The sequence below is a fragment of the Peromyscus eremicus genome, chromosome 7, assembly GCF_949786415.1.
Source record: "Peromyscus eremicus chromosome 7, PerEre_H2_v1, whole genome shotgun sequence".
In the NCBI taxonomy this organism is placed as follows: domain Eukaryota; kingdom Metazoa; phylum Chordata; class Mammalia; order Rodentia; family Cricetidae; genus Peromyscus; species Peromyscus eremicus.
The window spans coordinates 97067136-97083731 of NC_081422.1; the positions used below are offsets into that span (position 1 = coordinate 97067136).

The 16596-nt window shown below is 41.4% G+C and overlaps 1 protein-coding gene across 2 annotated transcripts in view; it reads left to right on the plus strand.

The window, feature by feature from the left end:
* Positions 1-16596, plus strand: part of Ryk (receptor like tyrosine kinase) — a 79363-nt gene that overhangs the window by 38123 nt on the left and 24644 nt on the right. Inside the window, exons 6-9 of one of the 2 annotated variants that reach the window (XM_059268468.1) lie at positions 4593-4737; positions 10265-10365; positions 13619-13753; positions 16031-16117. In XM_059268468.1, the coding sequence (XP_059124451.1) occupies positions 4593-4737; positions 10265-10365; positions 13619-13753; positions 16031-16117 (468 nt within the window). The remainder of the gene's footprint in view (positions 1-4592; positions 4738-10264; positions 10366-13618; positions 13754-16030; positions 16118-16596) is intronic. The other variant, XM_059268469.1, reaches the window with a different exon arrangement.

Consider the following 16596-nt stretch of genomic DNA (forward strand, 5'->3'; position numbering starts at 1 on the left):
AGCGGTGTCTGAGTGCATGTGAGCATGATTGCATGAAGCCTGAAGCCTGCCTGGTGCTGACGTTAGTTTGCTGTTTATTTCGCTGGTGGTTTGTAGATTGCTACATAGATCAAATGAAGCTGTTAGGAGATTGAAGATTGTGAGAATTCAAACTCATACATCTTTTACAGCGCTTACTAACTAATGCATACCTTCTGGGAACAATAATTTATAGTGTGCTTTTTCTCAGGTAGGCCCAATAAAGGAAGGACTATTAAAAATATATATATATATAAGACCACCATTAGCAGGGTGTTAGAGAATCTGACTCATAGCCTGGGCACAACCCTTAGCTACTTTCATCTAGGTGAAAGTACAGATTTATGTTATTTATATTTTATTTTGAGAGAGAGAAAGATGACCTAGTTGGTAAAGTGCTCGCTATGCAAGCATGAAGATGACTCGTTCAGATTCCTAGCACCCGTGTAAAAGCCGCATGCTGCGGTATGCTCCTGTAACATTAGCGCTGTGTGGCATGGGATGGTGAGAGGTGGTAGAGGGGCAGAGACAGGCAGATCTTTAGAGCTTGCTGGCCAGCCAGCTTAGCCAGCCAGTGAGCTCCAGGCTCAGTGAGAGATCCTGTCTCAAAAAGTAAGGTAAGAAATGATAGAGGAGGATGCTGTATGTCAAATTCTGGTCTCTATACATATGCACACACATATAAACTCCTGCCTATAGCACACATACACACCCAAGAGAAAGAGACACAGTGACAGAGACATAACACCCACAATGGGAGGGAAGGGACAGACATACAGACCAACACTCAATAGTTCAGGCTGGTCTGGAGCTTTGTATGTTGTTGAGGGTGACCTTGAGTTTCTGATTCTTATTTCTCTACCTCTGGAGTGCTGTAGCTAGAGTTTTTTCTCTCCGGGTCCCGCCAAGCCCCAGCAGTTCCGTAGCCCACTTATAAAATAAACATACAGATGCTTATATTATTTAAACTGCTCGGCCATTAGTTCAGGCCTACCATTGTCTAGCTCTTACTCTTATACTCAGCCCATTTCTGTTAATCTATATGTCACCACGTGTTCTGTGGCTTTACTTGCTGCCTTTACATGTTGTTCCCTGGACGGTGGGCTGGCGTCTCCTCCAGACTTCCACCTCCCAGCCTCTCCTCTCTGTCCTGCCTATCCTATACTTCCTGCCTGACTACTGGCCTATCAGTGTTTTATTTATCAATCAATCATAGCAACATAGTGCTGGGAATTAAACCCAGGGCTTCATACATGCTAGGCAAGCACTCTACTGAACTGCTCTCCCAGCCCAAGTTTATATTATTTAAGCACACAGAGAAGAAATTTTGCTAAGCCAATTAAATTTGTTTACTCCTGCTATTGATAATACTTAGGCACTATTAACAGGCTTCTTTTTTCTCTTACGAACACATTATTGAGTTCTTTCCCTGAGATAGCATTAGCACCAGATGATCTTTATAGAAATAGACAAGATTTTCTGGGAAAGTTGCAAGTATGTGGAAGTTCAGAGTATGTGCTGGTGGACATTCACATCTTAGGTAATGATCACATGTACCAGTGTTCTTCCATGCATCATTACTTCCAGTTTGATGGGTTAGGGGGGAGTTAAAAAGTGTTTTAAAGCACATCCCAGACATCACATTATTTACTTGTCAGTGTTTCACTGTAATAAAAAACCCCTAGTTACCCAACACACACTCATTTTGATTTATCACATTTAGCAAAATAGAAATTCCTTAATAACTTCTCCTAATGTGTTCAGATTTACCTAAATGTGCCTAAACCATTTTTCTATAGTTTTCTTCTTCAGGATCTAAATGAAGCCTATATACAGTGGTCAATATATATTTTATGTTCACCAGAAACACCCCTTCTTTATTAATTGATCAAATTGTGGTTTGTTTGTTGTTTTTTTTTTTTTTGGTCCTATAGAATTTGTCACGTGTACATCTTTCTTGTGTTATTTAGCCTGTTTTTAACTCTTCCGTATAACTGGGAGCGTGTTCTAGGGGAGATGGAGCAGGCTCAGGCAGTGACAGCAGTACAGTATGGTCGGCTGAGAGATCAGGAATGCACAAGGGAGGGGCGTGTAACCCCCTCTGAAGGAGAGAGGCAGCAGCTGTCTGAGGAAAGTGCCTGGGACCCTCAGGGCAGCTGGGTTCTGACAGCTAACATCAGAGTGAGGAGCAGGAGCAGTTACACGTGCTAACAGAGTGCATGTGGACAGTCTGCTCAGCGGACCGCTCTGCCCTGGCCACTGCTTGGGTCACATTGTCTGCGCAGGCCTTAGGTCTTTTCTGCCCTTCCCGAGACTTCACAACTATCCCTGGCACGCAGAAGCTCTTGAGAGTCTTGTCTTCACTTGGGCCACAGCTAGCCATCCCACTCGATTTATTGTTTGGTTGTTGGTCTTTGAGCAAAGTCTTACTATGTAGTGCAGGCTAGCCTCAAGCTCAGAATTCTGCCCAGCCTTCCTCCCAGTGCTAGGATTACAAGCTTGTGTCACCATGTCCAGCCTGGAGTTTGAATTTTTTTATTTTTTATTTATTTGTTTATTTTATTTTTTCCAAGACAGGGTTTCTCTGTATAACAGCCCTGGCTGTCCTGGAATTTGCTTTGTAGACCAGGCTGGCCTCGACTCACAGAGATCCTCCTGCCTCTGCCTCCTGAGTGCTGGGATTAAAGGCATACACCATCACCACCTGGTGAGTTTGAATTTTTGACACAACCTTTTTTCTCCTTTTACTGTTTTAAAAAAATATGATATTTTTAGTTATATTTTAGGAATTTCACACACACACACACACACACACACACACACACACACACACACACATATACACACACAATGTATATTGATCATATCCACCACCACCCCATTCCTACTGGGTTTCCCTTCCACACAAACCCCTGCCCCTCCTTTTAAGAACTGTAACTTTTAATTTTTTGTCCTGACCTATCCTATGTTTCTGTATCTTTCTTTTTAAATGTGTGTGTACATGTGCATGCACGTAGCACACTTACAGAAGTAGAGAAAAATTTAGGGGATTGGTTCTCTACCTTGTTTGAGTCAGGGTCTCTCTTGTTTCTGGCACACACTATACTCTAGCTGGCCCATAAACTTCTGGGCAATTCTCATGTCCCCACCTTCCACCTTGCTGTGGGAGTGCTGAATTACAAGTGCACACCACCACACCTGGCCTTTTATGTGGGTTCCAAGTTTAGATGGCCAGGCTTGTGCAGCAAATTCTTAACTCACTCAGCTGTTCCCATCACCCAGTGCTTGTCTGTGTTTTAATCTGACACCCCTACAGCATAATTTCAAACTTAACTTGTACACAAGGGAAAAAACACCCAAGAATTCTCAACCTTTTCCAACCTGTTTCTTTTATATCTCTGTCAAGGTAGCACCAAGTGATTCCTTAAGCCAAAGCTTTGCCTCCTTTTCCTTTGAGCCCTGAAAGGTTTGTGACTCTGCTTCCCATCTACTCCCCCCTCGCCTTCCCTGACTCTCCCAGCAAAACCACTGCAGCCTCTTTCTTGGACGGCCCTTTAGCGTCCTGATCTGTTCCAGCTTCTGCTCTTGCTCCCCCTGCAGCTGCTTCCCCCAGCATGCCATCAGAGGGCCACCCTGCCTGTCTCTGCTGTACTTGATACCTTGCAATGATTGCTTGTCTCATTCGGGATAAACTCCACATTTCTTGGGTACTTTTAAAATAGGATCATGATGTGAATACACGGTTGAAACATCTGCAGCTCTGTCTCATCAGTTTTGCTCACAATGTGTATACTTCCGCCTCCATGAGCCCCTTCACAGTTTACCTTCTGCTGTCCTCTGATCAGCTGTGGAGGGAGGAGGGGGCAGGGGAGAGAGAGAGTGAGTGAGTGGGTGTGTGTGTGTGTGTGTGTGTGTGGGTGGTGTAGTCTTTTGTGTGTTGAATTAATTTTCCTATTCCTGAGGTGTTTCTTGTCTTAGAATAACATTAGCTGGGTATAATCATATTTAATCAATAGAACTTTTTAAAAAAAATCAAAGAAGCAAAATAGTATTTATTGATCAAAAGAACTGTGCTGTCTGGCCAGCAGGGTGACTGTTAGCTGTATGTAGCCTCGAAACTGTAAATTCATTAACATGATATAAAATAGACTATGGCAAAGTTACTCTGGTTGTTTTTCATGCCACATAACCAAGGCGGCAAGTGGCTCCTGTGCTGGACGCTATGTTCCATTTCTCTGTTTCTGTAAATGTGCCACAGAACATTGCTTCACTGCAGAGCATTCTGTGGGACAGCTCTGCTGTATGTCTTATGGACTGGGGGGTTTCGTATATACCACTTGTGAGGACTATGGTTCTTATTAACCAGAACTTTTATTTAAAGTTTTTCATAAGACTCTAACAAAAACACCAAAATTTGTGTGAGCACCACGCTGCGGGTATCTGCTTTTATCAAAGAGTAAGTGTGATGAAATGCAGGTCTTTTTGTGAGGAACAGGGCCTACTCACTGTGTTAGGACAGAGCACGCCATCAGCTTTGTTGAAAAAGCCTAATGTGCTTTTCGTTTTTGTTTCAGATGATCCTGTACATGCAGCTCCAACCACTTCCACGCGTGTGTTTTATATCAGTGTAGGGGTTTGCTGTGCAGTAATATTTCTTGTAGCAATAATATTAGCCGTTTTGCACCTTCATAGTATGAAAAGGATTGAACTGGATGACAGGTATTGTACATGTTTTGGGAAAGGAGAAAAATAAAGTCAGTTGTTTACATATGCATGAGTGCCCCCAACCCCCATCCATGCACACTGATGCACGGGAGGAGGGAGGATGACCCAGCCGCAGCCAAAGAGGAAATAAGATGCCTTGGTTACTGTCTTTATGTTTGTCTTTTATCTTTTAAATTTTTTGGAGTTATAACCTGGGGAGAAGTAGAGGTCAAATGTTTTACATCTCCATTATCCTGACTCGCCTCCAGACTCCAATTGCCTTTTGAAACTGCTCCTTTCCTTCCTTCTAGACCCCCCCAACCCCCACCCTCTATTCCTACCTCCCACCTGCCTTCCCTCCCCACCCCCCCACTTGAGTATCTGCTGTGCTTTAAAGTTTCCTGGATGATCCTAATGTATAGGAAAGTAGAGATACCCTGAATAGATAATCACACTAAGTGTTGGGATTACAAAGATTAATGATACACTTCATGGTATCAAGGTTCTTTGATGTTAGCCCATAATTACAGTACAGAATTGATGATTGTGATATGTATAATGTAGTGTGGGAATGCAGAAGGTGCCTGCCTAACCTGGGTGAGTCAGAGATGACACTGTAGCAGAATTCAGTGAGAGGTAAAGATGGAATGGTAGATGTGTGCTCACAACCCACAATCCTTAGTGACTCCTACATACCAACTAAAGACATTCTCAGCATTGTATTTGACTTTGAACTTTGAACCCTTTCTACCTCTCTTGCTGAATCCTTATTGTGCTTTGTTGGGTGATTCCTTACCCCTCACTCTGTGCCCCGCACCTTGCCCTTCAGAACTTTCGTTCATACTGGAGCCATGGGGATTTTCCACCAATCCAAACCCATAATTCATACTCCAGATCCATCACCATCTTTCCCACAAACAAGAATGTCAGCTTTTTCCAGGCAGAGAGCAGTGTCTTCTCTCGCTAAACGCTCAGTCCTAACACTGTATGGTAGACCTATGTGGTAAACATTCCTCCGGAAAGGTCGGGGAACAGCTTGGAGTTAGTACTCCTAAGCACTTCGTCTACATTGTGTTCCTTCCCTTCCTTGAGTAGGGAAAGAAGAGAAGCGATGGGAATGCAATGGGACGTGTGCAGGTGCTCTAGTTGGCTTTTCTGTTGCCATGGTAAAACACTCTGACCAAAACCAACTTAAAGGAGGAAAGGCTTTATATCATTTTACACTTTGAGGTCACAGTCTGTCACTGAGGGAAATCAAGGCAGGAACTGGAGGATGGATGGTAACTGCCTTGCTTTCTCGCTCCTGTCCACTTAACTTCCTTATGCATCCCAGGCCCACTTGCCTGGGGTGATGCTCACAGTAGGCTAGACCCTCTCACCATCCATCATTAGTTTCCTCACCTACATAGCCACAGGCCCGTCTGATTGGGCAGTTCTCAGTTGAGACTCCTTCATATGACTCTAGGCTATGTCAGGTTGACAGCTAACTAGATTATGGATGCTATGTTTCAGAATGTTTGGTTTTCACTGTGATAATTGAGTCCATTGATTTAACAGAGGATGAACTGTCATTTGGAAGCAGTTGAGGAGATAAAAGTGTTAAACATTTGTATACAGTTTTGAGAGATGATGTAAGTGACAGGAGTCACTGGAGAGCAGCATAGTCATAAGTCATATTTTATGGGGTTTTTTTTTTTGTGTGTGTGTGTGTTTTTTGTTTTGTTTTGTTTTGTTTTGTTTTTAGTCAGTGTCTCATAGAACACAGGCTGGTCTTGGTCTTGAACTCTTGCTGCCTCCACTTCCTAACAGGCACAGATCTGCCCTGATACCCATAGACTTGTATTCCTTGACTGTGAGTATGTGTGTTAAGGCCACAAATTCACACAGGCCTAAGTTGTCTGTAACTTTTAGATTCCGTGAAACACACGTGTCTTCCTGCTAAGTAAGTCATCACTACACACGAGCAGGAGCTTCAAACTGTCTAGGTTTCTAGATCCGGTCTGAATAAAAGCAGTTTATATTATTACTTATTTTCAGGGCACAGCTTGGTAGTTAAGAGCTAGCCTCTGGGGCCAGGCCATCTGTATCTGAATCAGTCCAGCTCTTCTATTACTAGCCTCACAGCCTCCTCCCCTGTAAAGCAGAGATTGTGGGGTTTGAAGAAGTGACATGAGAGGGTAGGAGGTCTCAGCCCTACATACACAAGTGCCGCCGCCGCCGCCGGGAGAGGGGATTCTCAGAAAGGTGCAGTGTGCTAATCATGGCTTCTTTACGTATGCCCCTTCCCCTGCAGTTATACACACCAGGCGAGCTAATGGTGGTGACCAGTTCCTCTGCAGTGCTCTGACCACACCGGAGAGACACCTGCTGCTCCTCTCTGCTAATTGTGGAGTTTCTGTTGCTATGATAGAACACCATGACCAAAAGAATTTGGGGAGGAAAGGGTTTATTTTAATTAGTAACTCTCAGATCACATTCAATCACAGAGGGAAGTCAGGGCAGGAACTGATGTAGAAACCATGGAGGGAAGAGCGCTCCTTACTGGCTTGTTCAGCCTAAAGTTCAGGGATTGCACCACCCACAGTGAGCTGGGCCCTCCCACGTGGTCGTTTATCAGGAAAATGCTTCACAGGCTTGCCACGGGCCAGTCTGATGGGAGCATTTTCTCAATTGACCTCCCTCCTCTGAAACAACTCCAGCTTGACAAAAAACTATCCAGGACACTCAGCAGCTCTTTTGACTGAAGAAGGAATAGAAGAGGAAAAGTCAGTTTACTACACTAAATAATCCCATTTTCACCATGTATTAGCAGCTCATGTCAGAAGCAAGCATTCTACCTGGCTTATGTCTTCCCACTCTTTGAGTGTGGCTTCTCTTTCACCGGGTAGTTAACCAACGGTATTTTGGGCTCCCATAGGGGCCCATTTGGTCATACTGTGCTAGGCACTGGTGTAGGTGTTGGAGAGAGCAGGGTGAACAGGCACTTAGCTGTCCCCGTAGAGTTTGTGGTCTGCCTCGATGAGACATTCAGCAAGAAGTCCCAATTGTAACATAGGGTGGGAAACCACATAGTGTTCACTGCTGTGTCCTCAGCAGCCAGAGCAGCACCTATCGCCTGATAGACACTTGGGAAATTGAATAAATGAATGACTCACTGAAAACAGAGAGTAAGAATTTAGTATTTTGAAGATCTTTGTCTACATTCTTAGCTTATTCTAAACCAGGATGTTTACTTGCTTATGAAAATCAAATTTATGTAGACTAGTCTTAAACTATTAAATGTTAGCAAAAGATATTTTAATGTTTTCTACCACCCACGTGTGATGTAGCTATGAAAGTGTGGGCTTTAATGGGTATCCAGGGCAGGTCTCTGACTTTACCTTGCTTTTCTCATAATAGTAAGGTTTGGGATCCAAAGAAAGTTTCTTTCTCCACCATTGCTTTGGGCATTTCTTTCTTGGGCATTTCTGACCTAGATAGCCCTAAGGCTACTTGACTGCTCACAATCGTAAGCATTTTTAGGTGACCCAAGTGTGCCACCTACTGTTAAGTTGTTGAAGTTTATTCAGCCATCGGTACTGTTGCTGGCAGGGCATATTTGTTGAGCTTTCACATGCATCATAAATTTGAGCCTCACAGAAATCTTGTGAGGTAGGTTTTCTCGCTCCACTTCTGTGGAAGAATTTCCTCATCTGCTTCCCCTTCAAGATGCAACCCTTCACCCCTGTACTGAATACTGAACCTCTAACAAATTTGACTTTTAGTGGGATTCTTGAGAAGTACCCAGCAAAAACATGTACCTTATAGGTTTTTATCATTGTAAGATTGGGGACGTGATGCATAATATTCCTCATGATAAAATAGTAATAGTTTATTACTATCACTATTATTACTATTACTATTAGTGTGTCTGAGGGCCACACAGTGTCTTCAGTGCTGTACTTACACATCTTCCATGGAACCCTTTTAGCAGTCTTTTTGGGAATAGCTTTATGTTCCTTCATCCCTAAAGAGTTTGAGGCTCCAGAAGGATTGAATAGTTTGCCTAAGCCGTGCAGCTGGTGGTGTTGGCAATTATGATTTAAAGGTTTATGTTCTCCATTTGCTTATGACCAACAACATATGTAAACTCACATAAATCACTACTTAATAACTTCCAGAACTCTGACCACACAATGTCCTGACAAATCTTTGTTATATTCGCTGAGTTGAAAGTCCTTTCAGCAAAGTTGCTTGGAAACAAAGCTGATTGCAGGCTCACAGGAAGATGGTAATCTGAAATACGAGCATCACCAGGGAAGGCATGCGGAGGATATCCCATTAGACACACAGGCATTTTCAGATGGAGGATGTGCTGAGCAAAATGGCTTGTGTATACAGACGCTCTCCAAATATTTATTTGAGGACACCCCTATCTCAGTACTTTAGCTACAGTAGTGGGTAATTCTAAATTGTATTGTTAGTGCCAGAAGGCTGCATAGAGCTTACAGTACTCATTGTGTGGATGTTTTATGTCTATGTCTGTCACATATATGTTTGGGCTCTTGAAATTGATAAAATAAAATTTATGTGTAAGTGTTCCAGATTATATGGCATTGATCACCAGTTTCCTTGTGACCACTAGGTTTTGTAAATACAGTGATAAGGTGCAAAGAGCAGTCAGTCCAAAGTCTGTCCATACACTGGACGTTTGGAGCCTCTGCGGGGCTCCGCTGCCTCTGTAGTTACAGGAGTCCTGTCTGGCTATCTGGTTTTACTCTATATGCTGCATCTCTCTATTTTACTTCCCCACGGCTACAAAACTAAAAGAAATAAGGCAGTGAGCCCAGGATGTGACCTGGGACATGGTTGCTACCCACTGAAAAGATGGAAGAATGTTTGGGAACCATTGATTTATAGTAATTGCAAACACTTGATTAACAAGATCTTTGCCCACTACCTTCGAGTCTCCTCTCACTTAGGAGTACAGTGTGATGTAATGTTTCAAGTAGTAGAGATTTCTGATACTGTGAATTCCAAGAGAGTGGGGTGAGGGGAGGTGACGAGGGGAAACGTGTATAATTAAACAATGAGCCACACTCTGCGCGTGGCACACTGATTTAGATTGTGACTACTTCATCTGAACTTTGTCTAATTTGGGCTGTTACTTAAAGGAGCTTGTTTCTCCCCTTTTCTGAAAACCAGTTCAACTGAACGACATGGGCTCTTTTCTAGAGAGATGGGCCATAGTTCCCTGTCATACCCTGTGTGAGGTTCAGAATTGCTCTCTGAGGACTTCTACCTACATTTCTGAACAATTTCACTATGATGACATGCTCGGCCATTTTGGAAGTACAAGTGAAAGACTAAGTTGAGTCCTACATTATGAAGTAGCTTTGGAGTTCAGTATGGAATGCTGATAGAAATGCATGCATTTATTGTCATCTCTATCAGAATTTGTAGGCAGGCTATAAAGCTACGTGTATTTTATTTTATATGCATGCAAAGAAATTTCTCATTGAGGTTCACTTGTCAAATATTTCTCTCTTAAAATTATTTGCAGCATCAGTGCCAGCAGTAGTTCCCAAGGACTATCTCAGCCATCCACCCAGACGACTCAGTATCTGAGAGCAGACACCCCCAACAATGCGACTCCCATCACCAGTAAGAGTTAATTTAATTCTACAGCTGTTTGCAAAGCTTTGTATGGTAGACTCTGTCAGTCGTCCTAATGTGGTTAGTGTATTTGTGGAATTAATGTACAAGCATGTAACGTGTGTAAAAGTTGGTCTGATTTTCAGTTTTTGTTTCCTATAGCATTGAATAAAACATTTTAAAATTGGAGTATTCTATGTAAAAATTAATTGTTAGAGCTAGCTTTGCTTTGGGGAGATTTCCATAATTAATTACATTAAAAGAGCTAATAAATCAATTCTATACAAATCCAAAATGAAGGTTTTCAGGTAGTTATATAGAATAAGCTGATATTTTCACAGGGCACATAAGGACTTGCAGTGATTAAACCCGGGGTCTCCAGCATGCCATGTTCTGTGTCACAGAGTTGCCCACCAGTCCTTCACATGGACTTCTGATCTTAATACAATACTCTAATGGTCCTTCTAAACTTTCCCACCAAAAAGAATCAAATTTGTTAGGAGAAAGAGCTGATTCCAGGTCTGGGTCAGGAAATGAACAGAGTAAATCTGAGACATGTTGCTGCAGATTGAAGCTCCTGCTGACCAAGGATGTAGCCATTGAGTATCCAAGAGAATAATGACTGCAGTGGATTGGAACAAAAGATGTGTAGTAATCCATAAATGTATATTGCTTTGCATAATTGATAACTAGAGCTCCATTAATACCTTATTATTCTGACAGCTGGCTAAATGAATTGTATTGCAGGATGAAGAGCTAGTACTGGTTGACTAGGACAAACATTTCTTTACAGAAGGCTCCCAGCTAATGAAAGTGAAAGGAGTGACACAATTAGAGAATGACATTTATAGTCCTTAGCAAAATACTCTATTTAGGAAGATCATCATTGATGAAAACCCTAAGAACAAAGGGAAACGTTTTACCGTTAGCTAGCCCAAATCCTCCCCTAAATCCACCAATAAAACAGCTGCACAAAAAGTGCAAGAAACAGATACTTTGTACTTGTGGATGTGATGGTCTGACCCAAAATAATTAGCCTGGATGTAATCAGGGCTGTTGGAATTGCAGCGTTCGTGTAATAAAGGGAGGGAGGGAGAAGATAAATGATAGCCAAGGAGCAGAGAGGCCAGTTCTGCATAACTGATCTGTTTCCTTCACTCAGACAGTGGCGAGAAAGAAGAGCTGACAAGGAACTTAAGTCATTAGAGCACCTACTGTCACTCTCAGGAGAGAAAGAAATAGAATGAGCCCTTCATGAAAATGCCGCAGTAGATGTGAAAGTCAGACCTGCTCAGAAAGGCGCACCATTGCTTTTAATACTTACATGCCAGGTTTTGCGTATTAGGGCCTGTGGATATGACCTTACAAAATAGATACTTCAGTGACTATATGTGCTAAAATTTTTTTCTTTTAAGAAAGGCAATGAAAGTATGTTTACATATTAAAAATTTGTCATTAATATGAAATTTACTTATGTTTGTTTTTAATTGTGGACATTACCATAAAGAAGCAGATAATTCATTTATTAATAGATGCTGAAAACAAAACACTTAAGATTTTTTTAACCTTTATTTTTATTTTATATGTATGAGCGTTTTGCCTGCATGTATGTATGTGACCATGTGCATGAAACGCCTGCAGAGGTCAGAAGAGGGCCTTGGTCCCCTAGGACCAGAGTTACAGAAAGCTGTGAGCTGTCATGTGGATTCTGCGAATCTAACCTCTTACTCTGTAAGAGTAGCAAGTGCTCTTAAACACTGATCTTTCTCTCCATCCCCCACAAAACACTGTTTAAAAAACTCAATATAAATACATTTGTTTTATGACTAAAATAAGAAGGCCAGGCATGGTAGTGCCGCACTTTTAAATCCTAGCACTCAGGAGGCAGAGGCAGCTGGATCTCTGTGAATCTGAGGCCAGCCAGCTCTACATAGTGAGTTTCAGGTCAGCCAGGGATACATAGTGAGACCCTGTCTAAAACAGACTAGTAACAGCAAAAAAAGGAGTGAGGTGTATTGGTACATAGCTATAATCATAGTACTTGGGAAGCTGAGGCAGATCGTGAGTTCTGAGTCAGCATGGGCTGCCTAGTGAAAGAAAGAAAAGAAAAAAGAGAAGTAAAGGGGGCAGAAAAAAACAAACTCGAAAACTGAAGATAGATTGGCCAAGAATTTTCCAGGGTAACAATAGAACAGACCACAGATCCACGGCACTCAGAGAACTTCAGGTAGAGTTAAACTTACACAAATGACTTACTGCTGGGTTCAGGCATTGCCAGAATACATCCATTATGAAATTATAGAGCCTTCATGTAGTCTTCTGGCAGCCACTGATGCTCATTGTTATGATCCATTACTTTTTTAAAAATGAAGATTTAGTAATTGTATCGTTCCCTCCTTCCCTTCCTCTAACCCTGCCCACCCCCACCTTGCTTTCTTTCTATTACCTGTCATTAAAAATGCCATTTCGGTTTCTATTGCCAACACTGGTTCTTCCTTTTATCCTGATTTTTTTCTTGTCATGAAAACTTTAATTTATGGCTGTAAATTCTATTTTTGTTGTCATTGTGTTGAGAATGGATGGAAATTGAGTGAACTTAAATTTGAACCTCAAAATGACATAAGCAGGCTAGGCTGTGGGAGTACAAACGAGTATTTTGTTAGAAATGATCTTTTTTCAAATATCTCTTCATTTGAAAAGATCTTTTGTTATATGATTATGTTGAAAATTATTTGGAAGGAAAAACTAAATAAGAGAGGGATTAAAGTCTGTAAATCAAAGTTTATATCTTTTGTCTCAAAGTCATTCAAAGTGATAGTAATCATATTTTTAGTATTTCTTATTTTAACTCCGTATTTTGACATTTGGGGATAGTATTGTGGTGGATGGCAATGTTTTTCCTTAATATTTTTTTAAATTTATTTTTATTTTATGTACATTGATGCTTTGCCTGCATGTACATCTGTGTGAGGGTGTCAGATCCCCTGGACCTGGAGTTAAAAAGTTGTAAGCTGCCATGTGGAAATTGAACCTGGGTCCTCTGGAAGAGCAGACAGTTCTCTTAACCACTGAGCTCTCTCTCTCTATTCCCTTTTCTTAACATCTTATGTGTCCTTCATAAGTAGCTTCCCTGGTTTGTGTATATGGTTGTTTGCTTTTATGCTGTTTCAGTATTCAATGCCATCCTTAAGTCCGGGGTTAAATGACTAGCTGACCTCAGTGCCGTAGTAGGGTATTTATATTGCTTGGTCTGGCTTTGTTGGCTCCTCAGGTTACCCTACCTTGAGGATAGAGAAGAATGACTTGCGGAGTGTCACCCTGTTGGAGGCCAAAGCCAAGGTGAAGGACATAGCGATTTCCAGGGAGAGGATAACATTGAAAGACGTTCTTCAAGAAGGTATTTCTTTTCTCTATATTTTCAGGTTTGTTACCAAAAAGATTTTGTTTTGCTTTTCTTTAGACTTCATTCAGTGTCCCCTAGCAGCTTTGATGAACATTTTGATTTTGAAGTGTGGTAAAACACAGACAAGTATTTGTTATCTATAAGTGTATTTTGCATTTATTCTTATTTAAATGATCAGTACCCAGCAGGTGTATTTGAAATATTCAGATTAATTTTTTTCACTCATGGGTTGTGGGTAATCAAGTGGATGGATGGGCTTTGGGATTAGACACAGATTCCATCCCCAAGATTTGTCACCTGTGTGACCTTAGAGAAAGCACACAGCATCTTAGAGTTTCTGTAGAGTTGACAACATAGTGGTCTTGATCACTCTTGGACTAGTTGAGAGGTGAGATGAAACTATGTACGTGGAAGAATTAACAGAATTTGTATTTTATCCAGTACTCTTTCTGTCTCTTCTTGCAGGTCCTTGCTTTCTGTTTTGAGTTTTAGGGTCTTGATTAAGGAGATGTTGAAGAGGACAGAGATTCACAATAAAATAGTGCGCTGACCTTTTCACAGTGTTAGATAGCAGATACATGCTGCCTCCGCTGCAGTTCACTATGGAATGGTTTTTTTTGGTTGTATGAATCCATTCTGTTGGCTGGGACTCCTGGAAGCTAGAAGGAACTTCAAATGCTGTAAAAGCAAATGGTCCTTCATGGAAGCAGGGTTTTGTTTTTTGTTTGCTTTGTTTTGTTTTTTTCCTGGTCTGTTTTTCAGTGTCTGTTTTCTAAGAATAACTAGTTTTCAGATCTGTCTGCAGTCTGAAGAGGGTAACCAGGCCAGACGGCATTTCCTACAGAATTAATGGTTATGTTTACAGTTTTCTGGGTCTCCGAACAGGATGGAGCAAGTAACCTCACTTGCTTATAATTTGAGGAAATTTGGAACCAGGCTTTTTCCTTGATGTTTTTGGAACTTTCGCTTTCAGAAAAGAAAGCATTGCTGGCTAATATTTTATGAAGTGGTCAGGTTCACAAGTACAAATCAAACGATAGTTTACATGCCACTTTTCATCTGTCAGATTAGACAGAATTAAAGAGAGATATTCAGATATCCAGATATCCAGACAGAGTATGAGTGAATTTGTACACCGTGACCTGTGGTAGGTAGGGTGATCTGTGTACACATGTGCTTTTAGTGTGGGGTTCGCCCAGTTAGTTTTGCCTTTAAAGTTTGTGTTTGGGGTATGTAAAGTGGGGCTAGGTATGGGGAAGAGGAGACAGCAGAAGGTCTGTCCCACTCTACCTCAGAGGAGCTCCTTTGACTGTGCAGAGGCACGAAGGGGTTGGGACAGCCCCAAACAAAGGTTCTCTGAAGCCTTCCTGCCTGCAGCATCCACGTTACCTTGTCTCTGTGCCTCAGTGGGACCTTCCGCACAGGCACCAGTAACTTCAGCACATACAGTGACAGACTTTAAAGCCCAAGGTGTATGTGGTGTCCACAGCAAAGCTTAACCATTTCAGGCATTTCTTACTCAATTATGGAAGGATGAAAGTAAAAAATAGCCCTTTGTGAAAGAATAACATGCCATTAATTTTTTTTGAAGATTGTCTCAGTAGAAGGCCTTTTTAATCCAGGACAGCCAAGGCTACACAGAGAAACCCTGACTCACAAAACCAAATGAAAAAGAGAAAGAAAAAGGGAAAAAAAAAAGATTAAAATTAAAATATTTTACTAATAAATCTCTATGGATTTTCATATCTCTGTTTTAACCACTGCTTTGCCCCCACAGAAATGTCATAATTTCTCTCTGCTGTAAGAGCTTTTTAGGAACATACTTGACCCATAATGACCTGAGAGTCCAGTCACCTGTCTGAGACTTGGTGCTACAAGGCATGGAACCCCTGAAGTCAGGATTTGCTTTCCTTGGCCCTTTCTTCACTGAAGTCTGTAGCAGCAGAAAGGAGAAGCCTTTCTCTCCCTTTGTTGTTGCCTTGAGGTGACAACCTGGACTGACGCCTATCACTGTGCTGCAGCTCTCCTGACTGGGTTACTAGTTTATTTAGGGAAATTAAGGAAAACATTCTCACATACTTAGTTTAGATATTGGATTTCTCAAAGCAGATTGTTTTGTAGTTACAAATGGCTTTTAACTGCTTTGGTCCAGTTTGCTCTGGAGCTAGAACAATGGCCACCATACCTGTCATGTTTAGGTCACATTGCCAGAAAGCTTTTTGATGGTGTGAAGATGATCATGTGACCTCATTAACTTATTTTTCCTTTTAGGTACTTTTGGGCGTATTTTCCATGGGATTTTAGTTGATGAGAAAGATCCAAATAAAGAAAAGCAAACATTCGTAAAAACAGTCAAAGGTAGGGTTTTCTTGCATGCTGTTTTCATAATAGTTTTTGTGTAGATGACTCAAGCTAGCAAAACTTTGTCTTCTGTCTCAGTGTGTGCTGGACCTTTGGAATTAGTTTATAGTAGTGTGACTCACAGGCTCACTTTTGAGAATTAAGGTTTTCTCACCAAGTATAGGAAATAGTTTTCTAACTTAACATTTATTAGATAGGATTCCAACTGTAGTTAAATTACATTAAATTAACTTGTCTGTTGCTGTGTCTAATTTTGGGTTTTCCCTGTTAAAACTCTCTCATACTATCCTTTATCCCATCTAAGAAAATGTCGTCATTAGTCTACTTTTCAACACAGACATTTATAAAGAAAACAATTAAATGCCCTCAGATCCCCAATACCTTAGATATGGGCTGTTTATCTTTCATTCCCTCTCCATCTTGTCCTCTTACATGCTGTATAGTACCCTAGGAAATGCCTGCCTGACACAACCCCC